General features: G+C 44.8%; 2 protein-coding genes across 2 annotated transcripts in view; one reads left to right on the top strand and one right to left on the bottom strand.

Annotated features, from left to right (window-relative positions):
• The window catches only part of LOC128112671 (proline-rich protein HaeIII subfamily 1-like), a 46,372-nt gene extending 45,037 nt beyond the window's left edge, over window positions 1-1,335 (bottom strand). Inside the window, exon 1 of the mRNA XM_052741880.1 lies at window positions 941-1,335. Coding sequence (XP_052597840.1) covers window positions 941-1,248 — 308 coding nt within the window. The 5' untranslated portion in view covers window positions 1,249-1,335. The remainder of the gene's footprint in view (window positions 1-940) is intronic.
• Window positions 1,234-20,338, top strand: part of Ctnna1 (catenin alpha 1) — a 139,117-nt gene continuing 120,012 nt past the window's right edge. The window contains exon 1 of the mRNA XM_052741872.1: window positions 1,234-1,341. The gene's annotated coding sequence lies outside the window, so the exon portion shown is untranslated. The remainder of the gene's footprint in view (window positions 1,342-20,338) is intronic.

Genomic DNA, 20,338 nt, shown 5'->3' on the forward strand with positions numbered 1-20,338 from the left:
CAGAATAAGATGTAGTTGGACAAGAATGGTCTTTTTAATTTTCCTTTTGTAGTGCTGAGGATTGGACCCAGGGCAGAGCAGGTAAGCACTCTATCACCGAGACATCTCCAACCCACTTTTCTTAAAATTAAAATTGATCTTACTGATTATTATTGTGTGTGTAGGATATGTGTGCGGGTGAATATGAAACTGCACCAGAGTGGAAGTCAGAGGTCAACTTTGTGGCCTTCATTCTCTCCCAACTCAGGCTGCCAGGCTTGCATTGTTGGTAGAGGGGCCAACACTCTGACCCACCGAGCCATCTTGCTCACCTGCCCACCCTTGTTAATGAGGCCCCAAAAGGCCAAGCTTAATGGTGCAGGCCTATAATCTCAGCAGCTGGGAGGTGTGCCGGAGGATCGAAAGTTTAACGGAAGTTGGCACTGGCCACCCAGCCCTGCAACCTGAGTTCAATCCCCAGGACCCACACGGTGAGAGAAGGGAACCACAAATCGTCCTGATTTCTACATAAGCGCAGAGCATGTGCATTCTCCCTCCCCTTCCCCAAATGTTTTAAAAAAAAAGTTTTAGGTCATTCTTGCCGCCACAGCTAGTTCGAGACCAGCTTGACCTACGTGAGACCCCACCTCAAAAATAAAATAACAAAACCAAAACAAACAGCACAAAACAACAACAAAAGTTTCTAAGAATGGGATTCCCGTTCCACGGTGCCCGGAGACGTGGAACAATTACTTGGAGTTGTCGTTTCTCCTCGGGGAGAGCAAGGGGGTAGGCTGCCCCCTCTTCTGGGCGCCTCGGACTAGGGGGATAGGGTGACACTGGCCACAGGAGTGAGCCCAGCGGGCCCCCGCGTCACCACGCCGGTCCCCGGGAGCCGGACGGGGCGGGGCCTCCCGGGGCCGCGCCCCGAGACTCACCTGAGTCGGGAGCCGTGACTCACCTGCCCTCCTTCGCCCGCCCTCCCCGCCCGCGGGCTCTTCCCGGAGTCGCCGCCCCTCCTTCCCGTCGGGGGTCCGGACGGCGCGCCGGGAGGCCACACGGAGAGGACTCCTGGGGGTCCCGGCGTGGAGCGGCCAGGCACCCCCTTCGGGGCGGGAGGCTCTCCCGGGGAGAGCGCCGGCCGCGGCAGGCCGGGACGCGCCGGGGTGGAGGCCGCGGGAGGCGCCGGGAAGAGCGCGCCGAGGGAGGTGCCGGGAAGGGCGGGCGCGGCGAGGGGCGGGCCGGGGGCGGGGGCGCCGGGCGGCCCATTTCCTCCTGGGAGCCGGACGGGCGGGAGACAAAGCGGCGGCCGTCGGCTTGGCGCCTCCGGAGTCGTCCCGCGCTCGCCTTCGCTCGCCGCAGGTAACTCTTCGGACCTTCCCCTCGGCGCGCGCGGGGCCCCTGGTGGGGCGCGGGGGGGGGGGCCTCTCCTCAGGCCGGGGTCCCGGGGGACGGCGCCGACTCTTCGGCGGCCGCCGCCCTCGGGGAGCGGTCGGGCCAAGGGTGGCTTCCCGGAGCCGCCTGGGCCTGGGCGGGCGGAGCCCGACGCTCGGAGAGCGGAGCGACCGCCGCGGCGCTGCCTCGGCAAACTTTCTCCCTCTTGCTAAACTTTGTTTCCCCGGGGCGAGGCGCGCGCTCGCTCGCTCGCTCGCTCGCGGGGCCGGCGTCGCGCCTCCCTCGGGCCGCCTCCCCCACTGGGAGGGGACCGCGGCGGGTCCCTGGCCGTCCGGCGGCGGCGGCGGCGGCGGGGTGGTGGTGGGACGCGATCGTGCCCCGGGTGGGTGCCGGCCGCTCCCCTCCCCCTCCCCGCCCTCGCGACTTTGGGGCGTTTGCGGGAGCAGGGGTCCCCGGGAGCTGGCGTTCCCAGCCCGGCCCGCGGAGTCCCGGGAGTCCTAGCTTCCTGTTCTCCGGGCGCTCCGGGCCTCCAAGGTGCGCCACACCCGTGGGGACCGGTGGCGAGGAGTTTGTTAATCCTGACTTTTCGAATTCACTCCGCCGCCTGCGCTGCCTAACTCGACTGACTGCACTCTCGGTTTTCGGGAGTGGCGTCACAGCCTTGTCCCTCACGGAGTTTGTGTTACCGAGAGCCGGTCTCGCTAAGTAGCCCAGGCTGGCCTGGGACGCTCGGGCTCCCTGCCCCAGCTTCCCGAGGGCGGGCATTGCAGGCGTTGCGGTGTCAGTGCCCCGCCTTTCACTTTAAAAGGAACGTGTGTGTGTGTGTGTGTGTGTGTGTGTGTGTGTGTGTGTGTGTGTGTGTGTGTGTGTGTGTGTGTGTGTGTGTCTCAAATCGACGGTTGATACCCTCTCTTATGTTCTTCGTCTTCATAACATTTTTTTCTTTCAAAACAATTTTTATGTCTCTTGTATACAATTCACAATAATTTATAATGTAAACTTAGGCTTACATCACTGTATTGTGTATTGTATCTTTATGATATGTTTTTGAAGAGGTTATTTTGTGCGTAGCACTGATTTTTTTTAAAGACTACAGGTGGATGTTACTTTAAGAAACGGAATTTGTTGTTTACAAAAGGATGGAGTGGGGAAATCATTTGAAGCCTCTGCTCAGTTGTTTATAACTCACTAAGTTAGAAAATAGGTTTTAAAAATCCTCTTTCTTTGAGGACTGGAAACTTCTCTAGTGCCTTATCCTTTCTCCCCAGACTGGATCTCACTATGAAGCCCAAGACAGCCTAAGCTTCTTGAGTGCCGGCATTCAGGCGTGTGCCATGCATAACACCTGTCTGGGTCACGTTGTGTATAATGCAAACGGCAGACACTTGGACTAGGATGTTAACACGTCTATGAGAATAAGTCTGGGAGTTCTGGAAGGTGGGGGGCCTGTGAGCTGGATGAACTGGACTTCACATGAGTTGAAGTCATGTGACAAAGTAGGGAAAAGCAGAAAAGGGCATGTAAGTGGGGAATCGTAATATTACTGTTTTTTTTCCCCCTCTTTACTCTTCACCCACTCCTTTTCCTGCATGTGATTATATCCTGAGTACATTGGTTTTCAGTAGCAGTTGTGTGATACCGCCTCCATTCCCATCAGAAACATTTTATATATTGATTAGAGATGAGGGGTGTCTTTTTTCTTTTTTCCCCTAGTTGAGATTCGCTACCTTGTGCCTTCTCCTTTCTCCTCCCCTCTCCCCCTTTGGGGAAACAAATCTAGAGCCTTGTACATGCTAGTCACATGATCTACCATTGAGCTGCACACCCCCCTTCCTCTGCCATCAACCTTAGCTGCTAGCATCCAGCTCCTCATTTTGAGTGTAAGATGTTTCTCCTGAGCCACATGGGTCTCCTTGTATATCCCACAGCTTCTCAGACTAACTGTATCTGAAGTAAGACTTAATGCTGTTTCAGAGCTCTAAACTAGATGTGAAGAGCCAGAGTAACTGGTACCAACGGTCTTGAAGTTTTTTAGAAAGTCACATTAGTGACAGCACAGACTGCCCCTCTTGTTGAAGGTGGTGATTAAGTGTGCTGACTAAACCTAGACAGGAATAAAGGAATAGGGTCCTTAACAGGTGTCGGTGGCCTGAGTATTGGCACAGTATTTGAGGCCTACAGGTTTAGAGGCGATCTTTGGATTGTGAGTACTGACGAAGGGAGGTCTCACCTAAGGTTGTCAGGAAGGCAAAGGCCAGGTCACAGATGGCCATGTTTAAATTTTTTTTTTTTTAATTTTTTTCATGTTTAAATTTTATTCTGAAGCTGTAAGAAGCCATTGTAGGGCCTTTCATGATCCGAGCAGCTTTTTTTTTTTTTTTTTGGTTTTTCGAGACAGGGTTTCTCTGTGTAGCTTTGCGCCTCTCCTGGAACTCACTTGGTAGCCCAGGTTGGCCTCGAACTCACAGAGATCCGCCTGGCTCTGCCTCCCGAGTGCTGGGATTAAAGGCGTGCGCCACCACCGCCCGGCTCCGAGCAGCTTTTTATTTCTTGTTGGTGCTTAGAGATTTGAATTTGTGCGTGTCTAAAAGCAGGGAGTTGAGTGAGGAAGGTCATGTGGGTAAAGGTGATTAGGATGAGTGGAGCTGTGTTTTGGAAAGGACCCAAATAAAGATTGGTTTGGGGGTGGGGTCCAGGCATCTTGGTAAAATTGGTTTTTAAGCATTGAGATCTCAGTCGTGTCTCAAGCATTTCATTTCTGGTAGCAAACTGTGCTAAGTTTTGTTAGTAACTTTGGTTTGTGTTGTACTTTATTGATATTCCTGTCTGCCGTCTCTGCTGGAAAGTGAGCCTTGTAAACCTATTCAAGGCTTGGGACCTGGCTAAGAGGGTCAGTTAAGACGCAGTACTGAATGAAGGAGGAAAGGTCTTTCTGGAGTCTAGCTTATGGTGGTTCACTGACAGGTGAGGCAGCTACTACAGTCGATCACATGGCTGCTTTGGGCAACACGAACTTTCTTCAGCTTTCTCCCGTTTCTTTCTCCCCTTTCTTTCTTTCTTTCTTTCTTTCTTTCTTTCTTTCTTTCTTTCTTTCCTTCCTTTCTTTCCTTTCTTTCCTTTCTTTCCTTTCTTTCCTTTCTTCCCTCCCTCCCAGATCTCATCAGTGACAGGGTCCTCTCTGGTGTTTCATTCATATGCTTTTCTGGCCACATTCTTTGCTTCCACTCCAGCTTTAGGCTTTTCTTGAGTGGTGGACCCCTCAGTAGTATCTCAGTAAGCTGTTCAGTTGCTTGTCCTTCTTTATTTATTTAGCAAAGGGTCTTGATTGAATTGAATGATCTTCCTGCCTCAGTCTCTCAGACGCTGGATTACAAGTGCTCACCGCCACGCTTGACTTTGCCTTCATTTCCTTTCCCCTGTGGGTTCCCTTTGGACCATGTTGCTTTTTCTTAACCACCTGGCAAACTTACTATTTTTTGAACTCCCGGGGTTTTCTCTTGGTGCTCAGTGTTTTGGTCTCTTGTACAGCTTCTGTAGTTGCATCTTTTATGCTGTTTGGTAAATATTTTCTGTGGATGACCTCCTCCAATCTGTCATTTCTTGGAAGTGGGGTGTGTGTGTGTGTCTAGATTTTATCTTTTTATTTTTATTCTTTTTTATTTTTTGAGACAGGGTTTCTCTGTATAGCTTTGTAGCCTGTCCTGGATCTCACTCTGTAGACCAGGCTGGCTTTGAACTCATAGATATCCACCTGCTTCTGCCTCCTGAGTGCTGGGGTCAAAAGTGTGCACCACCACTCCTGGCTTAAGGCTTTATCTTTAATAGTAAGCCTTATTGAAGTTGAAATACAATTAGAGAAAAATTATAATCCCTGTTCATTAATTCTTATAAACTGAACACCATGTATATTCACTAAGAAACAACAAATTGTTAGCATCCCAAAAATTCCCACTAATAGTTGACTTTATTTGCCCTTCTGCTTCTGTGTTTGTTTTAAAACCAGGTCATACTGTGCTGCTCAGGGTGATTGAGCTCTTAAAGTTCCTAAAAGAAAAAAGAAAGCCCTTTAAAAAAAGTACACATCTTAAGCCGGGCGGTGGTGTTGCACACCTTTAATCCCAGCATTTGGGAGGCTGAGGCAGGTGGATCTCTGAGTTCCAGGCCAGCCAGGTCTACAGAGTGAGTTTCAGGCCGGTCAGGGGCACACAGAGAAACCCTGTCTCCCCCGCCTCCCCTCAACAAACAAAACCACATTTTATTATTTTGTGTTTGTGTGCACAAGTGTGATGGTCAGAGGACAACTTGGAGAAGTGGATTTTCTTCTTCCAGTATGTGGGTCCCAGTGATCCAGCTGAGGTTGTTCGCCTGCTGCCTTTACCTGCTGAGCTACCCTGGCAGCCCAAAGCTTCCACTCTTACTTTTGAAACTCCAAACTGTGTAATCACATCGTGATTAGTTCTGGTTAGTCTTAAGGTGAGATTCAAGATCTTCTAAATTCTAGCTTTTACTTAAAATTTCAGACCAATTTTCTTTCATTAATTTTTTTTTCAGGGTGGGGACTGATGTAGTGGCTCATACTGCAGAGGCAGAATTGAATTCAAAGTCAGCCTGATGTACACAGGGAGTCCCAGACCAGCTAAGGCTGTGTGTGTGTATTAAGATTCTGTCTCAGAGCAAATTTTTTTTCAGTAATTAAATTTATGAATTTGTGCATGTACACACACACACACACACACACACACACACACACACACACACACACACACACAAGACAGCTTTTGTGAATTGGTTCTCTCTTTCCATCATAGGTTTCCTGGGAAATCTAACTTAGGTTGTCAGTCTAGTTAGTAACTGCTTTTACCCAATGAACCATTTGGAGGCCTTTAGTTCTTATTTTTGCCAGGTAGCCCAGAATGGTCTCACCTTTTTATGTAGCTGCAGATGACCTTGAACTTCTGAAACTCTGGTCTCCAGGACCTGAGTGCTGGAATTTCAGGATCCACCACCAGGTTTATGTGGTGTTGGGGAACAAACCTAGGGCCTCTTGCATGTTAGACAGTTACTTACTAACTGAGCTGCACCTTTGGCCCCCAGACTGATTTTTTGTGTTAAATCGTTCAAGACAGTGTTTCTCTGTGTAACAGTCCTGACTGTCCTGGAACTCGATTTGTAGACCAGGCTGACCTTGAACTCACTGAGATCCGCCTGCCTCTCCCTCCCAAGTGCTAGGATTAAAGGCTTGTGTCACCACTGCCCGGCTCCTTTAGAATTTTTACTTTATGTGTGTGTGTGCACCTGACCGTATGTCTGCATCATATGTGTGCAGTGTCCATAGAGAGGTCAGAACAGGTGTTTGACCCCCTGGAACAAGAGTTATAGACAGTTGGGAGCCACCATGTGGGTGCAGGGAGCCGCTTATGTATTTTGTAGTAAGACGTGCACAACTGAATTTACCATTTAAACCTGTGTGTGTGTGCTCATTGACTCTAAGTAAGTACACATTGTTATGCAGTCTTCTGTTTTCACCTGTCCAAAGTGAATTCTGTACTCTGTAGCTTTTCATTCACCTTTCTCTGGATCTTGGCAGCTAACCATTCGGGTTGTCTCTTTGAATCTGACCATTTTTTTTGTGACCTTCTCTTTTCCTTGTTTTTCTTTTTTAAATTAAGTTTTAAAATTCTATGTGTATGGGTGGTTTGCCTGCATGGATGTCTGTGCCCCATGTACTTGGTGTCCATGGGACCAGAAGAAGGTGTTGGATTTCTGTTGGGAGCATAAAGGTCCTTGCGCTCAGGGATAGAACTAGGGAAACCAGAATGTTAAGCATTAAGGTTGTCTTTTGAAAGGAAAAGATGTCTAACCTGTTTTCTGCCTGGAATGCTGGCAATGGTGGCTAATAGCTTAGGTGATCCTTGTGCTGTCTGTAGGGCCAGGCCATACTAAGCTCCCATAAGTAGGACCAGAGATTTTTTTATTGTCTAGGTGACTTTTGTGTTACCTGTATGGCCAGGGGTGCCCCAAGCTCCCACAACCAGAACCAGAGCTGACTAGTAGCTCAGATGACCTCTGTGTTACTTGTATGACCAAGACCACACCAGATCCTCCCCCAGACCCTTAAGATAACACTTGTAGCCTATTTCTAGAACCCATCTTCATGAAGAAGTGACTTGTACTCTGAGAAGAGTTTGGATGTAATTATGCTTCCTTGTTTACAGGGCATTGTGTGACACCAAGAAACTTTTATTCCAAATTGTACTGTATTTAAATATGCCTACATAATAACCTAGTGTTAGACTCGAGAAGTTTGAACCAGCCGGCTCCTGAGTTGTATTGAACTGGATTTCCTTCTTTTTTTTTTTTTAATTTATTTATTTTTATTTTATGTGCATTGGTGTTTTGCCTGCATGCATGTGTGTGTGAGGGTGTCAGATCTTGGAGTTACAGACAGTTGTTAGCTGCTATGTGGGTGCTGGGAATTGAACTCGGGTCCTCTGGAAGAGCAGTCAGTCAGTGCTCTTAACGGCTGAGCCATCTCTTCAGCCTCCCGGATTTCCTTCTTGTCCCATGTGGATTGTTGCTCTGTTGGCCCTGGTGGTTGCAGAAACCTTCCAAAGATTTCCCTGGAATTGGCAAGAGTTAAAGACCTCTGTGAGCTACCACGTGGATGTTGGAAATTGGACACACAGGGTCTTACACATTCTAGGCCAGAGCAATACCACTGATCAAATCTCTAGCTTGGACTTTAAAAATCAGAACAAGCCGGGCGGTGGTGGCGCACGCCTTTAATCCCAGCACTCGGGAGGCAGAGCCAGGCGGATCTCTGTGAGTTCGAGGCCAGCCTGGGCTACCAAGTGAGTTCCAGGAAAGGCGCAAAGCTACACAGAGAAACCCTGTCTCGAAAAACCAAAAAAAAAAAAAAAAAAAAAAAAAAAAAAAAAAAAAAAAAAAAAATCAGAACAAAACAAAACTTTTTTTTTTTGTAATGTGCTTAAGCTGTAGGTTTTTGTATATTCTTTTGTTGTTGCTGCTGTTTGTTTTTTGAGACAGGGTCTCTTTCTATATGTCTGGCCATACTGGAACTCCTTATGGAGATATTTGCCCGCCCTTGCCTTCTCAGTGATAAAGAATATATATATTCTGCAGCGTAATCCCTTATCAGAGAAGTGCTTTGTAAATACTTTCTCTGGTTGTCTTTTTACTTTCTGGTGATTGTGCTCCTTTGTTACAAAGTTTATAATTTTGATGATGTATAATATGTTTTTGTTTCCTCTACTTTTGGAGTCATAGCTAAGAAATCACGAAATCTAAAGACTATTTCCCTTAGTGTTTCTTTTCCACCCCTCTCAGCTAAATGGTGAGGAGATGGTGAGGGCAGAAATTATGTTATTCTAACCACTTTACCTCTATTCAGTGAGCATTGAAGTTTAAAAATGTGCTGGGCGGTGGTGGCGCACACCTTTAATCCCAGCACTCGGGAGGCAGAGCCAGGAGGATCTCTGTGAGTTCGAGGCCAGCCTGGGCTACCAAGTGAGTTCCAGGAAAGGCGCAAAGCTACACAGAGAAACCCTGACTCGAAAAAAACCAACAACAACAAAAAAAAACCCCAAAAAACCAAAAACCAAAAAAAAAAAAAACCCTAAAAAACAAACAAACAAAAAATGTAATTGCATTTCCTTTGCTTTTATTTTGAGACTGTTTCTCTAACTCAGGCTGGCCTTAGACTCAGTGGCTATTCTTATCACCTCAGTTTCCCCACCATACCTGGTTCAATAATAGAATTTTTAATTTTTTAAAATTTTACTTGTGTGTATATGTGTGAATGTATGCACACTGTGTGTGTGTGTAGGTGCTCACAGAGGCCAGAAGAGGGTGTCCAGTCCCTTGGAGCTGGAGTTACAGGCATTTGTGAACTGCCCAATGTGGGTGCTGGTATCTGAACTCTGGTCCTCAATGATTGAGTAGCAAGTGCTTTTAACTATTGAACCATTTTTGTATCCCCTTAGTATATAATTCTTCTAAGGTTAAACTAAACAATGGAGTTAGGATTTAGTGATGAGGTATTTCTTGTTGCTAATTTGTCATTGATTATATGTCTGTTATCTGATGAATTAGATAGTATGTTCTTCAGAGTTTTTAATCTTATGAGATTTGGCCTCACAGTTTGAACTTTGTCATCTGTCTAATGAATAAGATGATTTATAAAGGGTGTTTATTTTAACTTCTGATGTGATAAAATGCTAATATAGTCTTTCTGTTACGCAGTGCTGGACAAGCTGTATTTTTATCCATATTAAGTGGCTTTTCTTAGGGGCGAATCAAATTTATCATTTAAATATTACTGTGTTGCTAACTTGCTTTCATTAAAATAATGATAGTATCAATTATTTCGCTAGCTGCTGTGCTAGATGGTAAAGTTCTTCAAGTCAGTATGTTCATGTTCATCTTTCTGCTTCCTGTGTACCAGACTTGTTTCTTTGTGCATAGTAGGTACTATTCACTAAATGCTAAGTTACTGGCTTGGGTGATAAAGTGTTGCTGCATAAGTGTGTAAGCTTGAGTTCTGATTCTCAGTACTCATATAAAAAAGTGGGCACGTGCCCGGCGGTGGTGGCGCACGCCTTTAATCCCAGCACTCGGGAGGCAGAGCCAGGCGGATCTCTGTGAGTTCGAGGCCAGCCTGGTCTCCAAAGTGAGTTCCAGGAAAGGCGCAAAGCTACACAGAGAAACCCTGTCTCGAAAAACCAAACCAAAACAAAACAAAACAAAACAAAACAAAACAAAAAAAAAAAAGTGGGCACGCTAGCATACACAGTCTAGCAATAGGAAGAGAAAGGAAGGCATGCATCATCATGCCTGGCTGCTTGTATATCTTTAAATTTTTTTTGTAATTTTTTTTTATATATTGAACCATCACTACCACCACCACCACACACATCCTCCTGAAGGCAGCATCCCTGTATCTTTTTGGTTTTGAGACAGGGTTTCTCTGTAACAGCTCTGTCTGGCTGTTCTGGAGCTTTGTAGATCAGGTTGGCTCCGAACTCCGTCTCCCTCTGCCTCCCGAGTGCTGGGATTAAAGGGATTAAAGGTGTATGCCACCACTGCCCCGTGCATCCCTGTATCTTAATGACCTTTCGTTAGACCTTACCTTTTAAATAAAGATCTGCCCTCCCCTTTTGAAGACAGAGTCTCACTATGCAGTTCAAGCTGGCCTTGAACTAATAATCCTCCTGCCTCAGCCTTCCCAGTGCATAGTAGAGTGCTAGGGATTACAGTCATTGTCACCACGCTGGGGACTTACACACTCAATCCATATGTAAAAGTCACTGAGGATCAGGAAGCGCCACACTAACATTTTAATTACCTTCTTCCCTAATATGATTGCTTCTACATTTTTTTTTTTTTTTTTTTTTTTTTTGGTTTTTCGAGACAGGGTTTCTCTGTGTAGCTTTGCGCCTCTCCTGGAACTCACTCTGTAGCCCAGGCTGGCCTCGAACTCACAGAGATCCGCCTGGCTCTGCCTCCCGAGTGCTGGGATTAAAGGCGTGCGCCACCACCGCCCGGCTGCTTCTACATTTTTTAAACCCTGTCTCCCAGAAGAGAATAAAGAGAAAAATTAAGTGGGAGGGGAGAAAGGTGTTGGTTCATTACATTTGGGGAGGAATTATATTTAGCTGGAGGAGAACTAGCATTAGCAGAAAGAAGTGTAGTAGTGGATGCTCTTCTGTTTCTCTATCTCCCTGATTAGAAGCAGTAATTAGCAATAAGAATACAATTCCTCGGTATCTGGAGGGCAGGACCCTTATTTGTCCACCTGGCAAGCTGTTCCTGTAACATGTGCCTGGCTAGGGGGATAGAGAGTTGCTGCTAAGCAAAGCTAAAATTGAGTAAATTTATCCAGTTTGCATATAGTTCAAGCCTTTCCCTGCAAGTTTCAGGACTTTTTTTTTTTTTTTCCCCTCTGAGACAGGGTTTTTCCTGGCTGTCCTGGAACTCTGTAGACCAGGCTGGCTTGAACCCAGATCTACCTGCCTCTGCCTCTTTAGTGATGGGATTCAGGGCATGTGGGACCACTTCTGGCTCTAGGACTTTTAATACTTAAGTGTTATAAAGTAGTTAAACCAGATAGATTCTGCCACTGTAATTTGTCTAGGTGATAGGAGTATTGGTGTTTCCTATAACACTGTCTTCCTAACACTTATTCCAGAACTTTCCTTTTAAAGTTAAGTATTATTACATGGTATGTGTGTACCACATGGTGTGTATGTGTGGAGTATGTATGCAGGTATAATATGTGTTCAAGTGCGGGTGTGTGTATGTAGTATGCATGTATGATAGGGGTGTGTGTGTGTATACGTGTGTAGGCCAGAGGGCAACTTTTGGAGGTTGGTTCTTGTTTTTCACCCTTGTTTTGAGGGAACATGCTCTCTTTAAATTCCTTCCTTCCTTCCTTCCTTCCTTCCTTCCTTCCTCCCTCCCTCCCTCCCTCCCTCCCTCCCTCCCTCCCTCCCTCCCTCCCTCCCTTCCTTCCTTCCTTCCTTCCTTTCTTGCTTTTCTTTTCTTTCTTTTCTCTCTCTCCCCCTTTCTTTCTGGTGTATGTGTGTGGATACATGCATACCATGAGTGTGGATGTCAGAGCAAATTATGGGGATGATCTGTTTTATCTCTACAGAGTGTGGGTTCTGAGAATTGAACTCAGACACCAGGCTTGCTGGTTACCCAGTTAACTATCTAGCTGGCCCTCTCATTGTTCTTTCTGTCATGCTTAATACTCTAGGGTAGCCACCCTGGAGCTGCGGGTAGGTGAGTCTACTTCCATCACTCTGTAGGACTGCTGGGGTTACAGGCACACTTCACCAATTCAACTTGAAATAGTTCCTTTCTTTCTTTTTTTAAAAAACTTAACAGTCTTTAATGACAGTTGTGTATGTGATGCCTCTACTCCTGCATCTTCTCAGTCGTGTTTGCCCTTCTCCTTTCCTACTGTCCAGACTTGGCTGTCCTTTCCAGGATCTTTTGGTGGTCTCTGCCCAGCTTTAGCCTGGTGATAGCCACCTTGCTGGGGTGGATGCCCACATGGACAGTTGTGCCATTAGCCTTTTCTTGCTGCACTTGTTCAGTGTAGATGACGTATTTCTTCCTGGACACTTGGACCACTGTGCCAGTCTGCTGGCCTTTGTAGTGTCCTCGGACAACTTGAAGTTCATCATCCTTTCAAATGGGTATAGAGCGAACATTGTATTTCTGTCTCAGCTCTTTGGAAAGAGGGGAAGACATGATCTTTCTCCTAATGTGAGAAGGTGCATTGAAATGCTGTTCATGGTTCTTGTATTGGTCAGAAGTCATAGAGGGATTGAACTTCATTTTGGCAGCTGTGATCCAGCGAAGGCTGCAAAAGGAAAGAGGTCTATACGCCAAAATAATTTCTTTTCTTTTCTTTCTTTCTTTTTTTTTTTTGGAGCTGAGGATAGAACCCAGGGCCTTGAGCTTGCTAGGCAAGCGCTCTACTACTGAGCTAAATCCCCAATCCCCAAAATAATTTCTTACATACATTTATTTTATTTGTCTATGAGTGTTCCTGAGTGTGTTTGTATGTGCACTGCATGCAGGTGCCCACTGCAGCCAGGAGAGGGCGTTGTATACCCTAAACTGCAGTTACAGGTGGCTGTCAGCTGCCTGATGTGAGCGTGCGCCCTAACTGCTGAGCCATCTCTCCAGCCCCTTCGTTAATTTATTTTGTGTGTATGTGGGAGTGACACAGGTTTGGAGATAAAGGACCACTTGCAGAATTGGTTCTCTCCTTCTGCCATGTGGGTCATGGAGATTTGAACTTAGGTCACCAGGCTTGGTGACAAGCACTTCACTTGATATGCTCTCTGACTGCCCCGTGCATCTGGCTTCTTACTTCTGGGGATTGAACTCAGATCACAAGGCTTGTTAGGCAAGCGCTTTTACCCACGATCTGTCTCCTTGGACTTTATATGCCACGTTTTGATTATCTGTTCATTTGTTTGGGGACATTTGGGTTACTTACAAGGTAAGCTTTTTCTTAGAGCTTTAAAAACTTTTAGATGAGGCATGGTGGCACACGTCTTTAATCCCAGCACTCAGGAGGCAGGTGGATCTCTGTGAGTTCAAGGGCAGCATGATCTGCAGAGTGAGTTCCAGGACAGCCAGGGCAACAAAGAGAAACTGTGTGTGTGTGTGTGGGGGGGGGGGGGCCGGCGGTGGTGGGTGGGTGGAGAGAAAGAATGGAATTGTGGAATTTACCTTAACTTTTCATTTTTAGGATTCAAATTTAGTTTTTAGTTTTATTTACTCTATGTATATGAATGTTTTGGCTGCATGTATGTATGTGTACCATGTGTGTTCCTGGTACCATCAGAGGTCAGAAAAGAGGGCGTCAGATCCTCTGGATTGGAGTTACAGATGAAAGACTGAAAAGACATTACAAAATATCTAATTTAGTGTTAGAAGTTTTTAATGATTAATCCAATTAATCTTTTTTTTAAATTTATTTTTATTTTATGTGCATTGGTGTTTTGTCTGTATGTCTATGTATGGGTGTCAGATCTTGGAGTTACTTATAGTTGTGAGCTGCCATGTGGATGCTGGAATTGAACCCGGATCCTCTGGAAGAGCAGCCAGTGCTCACAATGACTATAATTTATAATTTATCTCATTTCTGAATTGTTAATTTAAAGACTAATTCTTCTCTGGATTACCTAATTTTCATTTCCTTTCACTGTATAAAGTTGTGGGTTTTCCTTGTCTTTTTTTCGAGGTTGTGTTGTTAAATATTGGCAAAATAAGTGGAATGTCCATTGTCATGAAAATGTTTTAATTGATACAGCTTGTGTTACTTTATTAGTATTTGATACCAGAATTGAAGATTTGAGTTGGAAACCTGAGAAAGATGAGGTGATACAGTTCTGTACTGGTTTATTAGCTAGGTTAAGCTGCAGACTGTTCTTTTTTTTTTTTAAAAAAGATTTATTTATTATGTATACAGTGTTCTGCTTGCATGTATCCCTGCAGGCCAGAAGAGGGCACTGGATCTCATTACAGATGGTTGTGAGCCCTCATGTGGTTGCTGGGAATTGAACTCAGGACCTCTGGAAGAGCAGCCAGTGCTCTTAACCGCTGAGCCATCTCTCCAGCCCGCAGACTGTTCTTGAAGCTAGAAGTGCTATCATAACTCAGGAAACACACTCAGTGTGGCCTGTTTCTGGAGACATGAGGGAGAGGAGCCTTTGCTAATAGTACATATATATATAAAGTATGGTGGGGCGAGTAAGCCAGAGGCTGAAGGAGAGCCAAGAGGCAGTGTTGTAGGGATTTTCTTTCTGCAGATCTCTAAATTGACAAAGGTTTCCTATAACCATGTGTTACCTTTGCTTTCTTTCAATGACCTGGGGGGTCATTTGGTTCTCAGAAAAGCTTTAGACTGACTTTGAAGTGTATCTTTAAAAACCTGTCGTTTTACAGAGATGTGGTCAAATGAAATGTGAGTTTGATCCCTTGGGAAGGGGCGGAATCCAAGGAAATGGAAGATGGTAACTCTGAAAAAAATTTAAGCTTATTTAAGACTAGAGAGATAGAGGGGTTTTCTAGGTATTGTTACTGAGTCTAAGGAAGTGCAATGCTGAATGTCAATAACATTGGGAGGGATTAACTTAAATACAGCACCTTCATTAAAAATCTGCCCATGAGCAAGATGCTAGCGATGTTAAGCTTCCCAGCTAATGAGATTAGCCCCGGTAATATCAGTGATAGATTGGAGTTGCAATCTGTGTCTATTTTTGCTAATCTTACTCCTTATTTCTTTCTGCATGTCAGTATTGCAAGATGAAAACTGAAACACTTTTGAGTCAATTCAGTTAAACATAAGAGATTACAAGCATGTGCCCCTCCTCCCGGCTAGAATGTTATTTCAGTTGAATCAGAAAAGTGATGGTGGGCCAGAGAGATGACTCATGTGCAAGTGCACCTGCCTCCAGGTAGGAGGGCTTGAATTCCTGGAAACTACAGAGCGGACAGGAGAGAACTCATAGAGTTGTCCTCTGACCTCACTCCCCTGTAAGACCAATTGCTAAACAGTCTCTCTCTCCGGAGCCAGATATTGGGGTAAAAAACTGAGATCAGAGAAATAGGACAAGCCATAGCCAACCTCACCTCACTGACACCTCAGTCTCCAAAGAGACCTACTTCCTGTATACCCACCCCTATATGCCTTTCTGTTCTGCCATCTCATTTCCTCTCTCCGCCCAGCTACCTCACTTCCTGTCTGTGTGCAGACCTCCAGACCTCCATGGTTAACTAGTGTTGGAATTTAAGGCATGTGCCACCACACTTGGCTCTGTTCCCAGTGTGGCCTTGAACTCACAGAGATCCAGAAGGATCTCTGCCTCCTGAGTGATAGGATTAAAGGCGTGTGCTGCCATTGCCTGACCTCTCTGTTTAATATAGTGACTGGCTTTTCCATCTGATCCGCAGATAAGCGTTATTGGGCTTCACAGATAAAATATCACCACATTCCCCTGTAAATAATTAAGATTCTCCTCAAAGGTAATTTTTTTTTTTTAAACTGACGGTTTGTTGGTTGTGTTGGTACACACCTGCAATCCTCTTATCACTTGAGTGGGAGACTGAGGCAGGAAGATTGCCTGTGTTTGAGGCCACCCAGGGCTTAATGGCAAGATCTTGTCTCAAATTAAACAATGGAGATCCATATGTGTTCACAGTGGCTCTGTTTTATAGTGCCTTGTGGCAAGTTCTGGGGGAATCTAGAGAAGTAGGGATAACCCTTTCTGTGAGGCAGAGGATGGGATGTATCTGAGTCTTGAAAGAAGGTGAGTAGCTTTCCAGGTGAAAGAATCCGCAGGTGCTCTTGGCAGAGGAAAGTAAATGTAAAGCTCTGGAGGCTCACCTGTTTCCATGGCTTGGAGACTGGGAAGGCTAACAGGCTAGTGCAGGGGAAGCTGGCCCAGTGAGGTTTTGGCTTTATCCTGTTTGTTCTTCTCAGAGAGGAGTGACCCAACGATGGTGATAACTAGAGCTGCTTGGAGAATAGCTGGGAATGTAGATTCATAGGTAACAAGCCTTTCACACACACTCTTTATAAGCAATTCTGGGAATGGAGCCCAGGGCTCAGCTAGTGCTAGGCAAGTGCTCTCTCTGTCACTGAGCTCTAATGCTACTGGCTCACTCACATACCTTAGACGGACGATAAGACCCAGGCTAGATAGAGCCTGCAGAACAGTGTGTATTGTATCAGGAGGAGGATTATGCCATTAGTGTTGACTGAGGTAGGAACTAGGAGGCAGAAAGAGGGAAGGGAAAAGAACCTAGAGTCTCCTTGTAGGGACCTGGTTGGTGGGGCTTTGGTCCACAGAGATGGGGAGGCCATAGGAGTTGGTAGGGGTAGGATTCTGAAAGGGGTGGGGTTGATGACTATGAAGTCTGAAGAAGTCAGCTCTGCAGTTAAGTGCTTGGAGAGATCCTGTAGACTTGTAGAAACATAACTGTAAGGACATTTTCTACTTTTACTTAAGTAATGGAAGAGGTAGGATTTGCTTGTACTATGTAGTTGGACTCTGGAGTGTCCTTCAAAGGCCCAAGTGTGTGGGTGTGGTTGTACATGCCTTTAATCTTCACACTCAGGAGACCAAGGTAGGTAGGTAGATCTCTTGAGTGCCAGTTCAGCCAGGCCTACACAGAGAGACCCGGTAGAAGCGTTTAGAACAATGGCTCTCAATCTTCCTAATGCTTTGAACCTTTAATATACAGTTCCTCATTTTGTGGTGACCCTCAACCATAATATCATTTTCATTGCTACTTCATGACTGTAATTTTGCTACTGCTATGAATCACAATGTAAATATTTTTGGAGATAGAGGTTTGCCACAGGGCTTGCAACTCACAGGTCAGGTGGAGAACCACTGCTTTAGGAGATGGGTCCTAGTGGGAAGTCTGTAAATTACTGGAGGCACGCCTTCCAAGGGTTTATAGGTCACTGGAGTGTCCCCTGCCATTGGCCAGCAGACTTTATTTCACCATGTTTTCTTTGATGCATTGCCATAGGCCAGCCAGTTACAGACTAAAATAACTAAAACCATGAGCCAAATAGTCTTTTAGAAGTTGATTATCTCATGTATTTGCTATAAACCTGACTCTATATAATAGACTACCTTCCCTTTGGTAAGGAATTGTTTTTAGCGTTTTTCAAAATAATTGTTATAAACAGTGAGAATAGAATGGTTCTAGAATATTTTAAGTAAGGAGGAACAAAATTCAAACCTCTCTAATGGCTTATACTTTCTTAGGTTTTGTTTTAGTGGTGGCTGCCACCACCCACTCTATTTTTCAGTTATGCTCTGGTTGCTAGGAGGCGCCTGTGTTCTTCACAACCTGAGACAACCACTTGCTTCTGGAGTGCTGTCAGACAGGTCTTCATTAGGCCTCCTTGATAGCAGCTAGGGGCACCCTCTTTCATGCTTTTAGAGCTTTTTCTTGTGCAGAGTGGAGAACTGGACAGCTTACCACTTTCTGTTGTGTTGTGGCTGTACCTGGAGCATTGTTCTTTTCCTTCTTTTTTTTAAAATTTTTTTAATTTTTGAGACAATAGTCTGTCTAGCTGTCGCAAACCTAGAACTCTTAGTAGACCAAACTCACAGATCCGCCTGCCTCTGTCGCTTGGGTGATCGGTGCCACCATGCCCTGCTTTCCTATAATGGCCTGCTATTCCGCAACTTTTGAGGGGAAATTTCCAAACCTAACAGAAGAGTTACAAGATAAGTATTAGTTACTTTGCTTATTGCCCTGACAAAATCCCCGACAAGCAGTGTAATGCAGGAAAAAGGCTTGTTTTGGCTTATAGTTCGGGAGTGTAATCATCACACTTGCTATATAGCACAGGTGAAGTTCTGATCTTCCTGCCTCCACCTCCCCACATGTGGGGATTTTAGACTGGTCTAGGTTCAGTTTGACTGGTTCTTGACCTCTGTGGTTATTAAGAGAGACTGGCCCTCTACGGACCCCGCCTGCTTGCATCATTACTGTGACTATTTTCCTCCTAGTGCTCACAGCATCTTACTTGTCTGTTGCTTATGCCGTCACTGCAGTGGTTTTTGTTGGTTTGTTTGTTTGTTTTCTAGTCCAGGCCTGTTCTTTTGCCTCAGCCTCTTGTGCTAGATTCCAGGCGAGAGCCACCATACCTAGTCCTTTTTAAAGTATTCACTGTTGTCTGGAATAGTGTTCTAGGAGGAGGCACTCAAGCATTTGCTGAATGCATGCTGCTTAAAATTTTGATTGATACTGTTGGATTTAGATTTATCGTTTGCTTAGTTCTCTTTGTAACCAGTATGTTTCCTGGTTTAATTTAACTGTATCCTTTGGTATCCTCAAGAAAATTATAAAAGGGAAGATATGAATGATGGGAGTGAGGTTTTTTAAATGACTATTTTTTTTGAATATTAAGCCAAGTATCTTTTTTTTCAAATCACAATTCTGTATAAATTGCAAGTAGAGTGACATCTACTTTATATTATATGAGCTATATGAGTACCTGATAGAAAATATACACTCTGGGTTCACCACATAACACACGATGGATGACTCATTCAATCCAATTACTCTGCTATAGCAGGTGGGAAACTTAATTTTTTATTTTTAAGATTTGTTTTCTGTGTATAAGTGTTTTTCCTGTACGTATGTGTGTGCACCACCTGTGTCCCTGATGTCTGCAGATGTCAAAAGGCCTCAGATCCCCTGGAACTCCAGTTTTGGATGATTGTGAGCCACCACCATGTGGGTGCTGGGCTCCAAATCCAGGTCCTCTGGAAGAACAGTCAGTGCTCCAGCTCCTGGGAAACGATGCCAAGTTTTTTTTATTACTTTTGCTTATGTGTATATGAGGGTATGTGCTTATGTTAGTGTTGTTGCCCACAGAGGTCAGAAGAGGGTCAGAAGTAGGGTCCCTGGAATTACATGTGGTCATTGTGAGCTTTGCAACCTGGATGTTGGGATCCGAATTCTTGGTCCTCTTCAAGAGCAATACACTCTTTCCGGCTGTATGGGAACTTTTTACTCTGGTTAGACCTAACCAAGATGATGATACTGAAATTTTAATTAGGAATATTGGCTATAATTATGAGTAAATAATTTTTGTTTATGAGAACTATTCATTTAAAACTTAAATATTTTCTTACTGCTCCCTTAATCTTAACTAGTTTATAGTGTGAAAAAGGAAAACTGGGGTTTGGAGATTTAGTCAAATAAAATTTGGTTTTCAGAGTAAGTTAATGATAAGGATTACCTTGTTTTGTTTTGTTTTTGGCAGTTACCAAGAGATTTGGGAGCTGAGGTTCCTATGGCTGTGTTAAGTCTGCTTAATGCGGATACAACCTGATATACCTATGGCTATACAGAGTAATCCACAATCCTGGATCTTGTGCAGTGTGACAGTTAATGTTGCTTTGGGTACTTTTAATTTCTAAATCTCCTGATTTACATTTAAATGAACCATCCTAACATTTCATTAACATAACCTTGCTGTTTAAAAAGTTGGCATTGACTAGCATCCTAAGGATAGAAAAGCTTTGGCAGAGACACATTTTAGGAATGATGTGACCATTCTGTTGTAAATGAACTTGTAATGTCTTGTGAGAATGTCTATAGCTCTTTCCACAAAGAGGCAGTTTGCCAACAGTCCGCTCCCTTGGGTTCTGATGGGACTGTGCTGAATTTCCTTTCTTGCTTTTCCTTTCATACAGGTTGCTAGACAAGCAGTTGAATCTCTTTCTGAATTTGTAGCGATATTTTGCTTTATAGACAAGATCACTATTTTTAAGGTAATGAAGACCGAATAACTGCATTTTAACTTTTCATTTCATTCCATTAAGTATAATTCCTCCTGGAAAAACTTGAGGTTGCTGTTTTTCATTAAGGCTGGCCAGCTCTAGCA

The sequence above is a fragment of the Peromyscus californicus genome, unplaced genomic scaffold, assembly GCF_007827085.1.
Source record: "Peromyscus californicus insignis strain IS unplaced genomic scaffold, ASM782708v3 Scaffold_17__1_contigs__length_78620276, whole genome shotgun sequence".
Classification (NCBI taxonomy): Eukaryota; Metazoa; Chordata; class Mammalia; order Rodentia; family Cricetidae; genus Peromyscus; species Peromyscus californicus.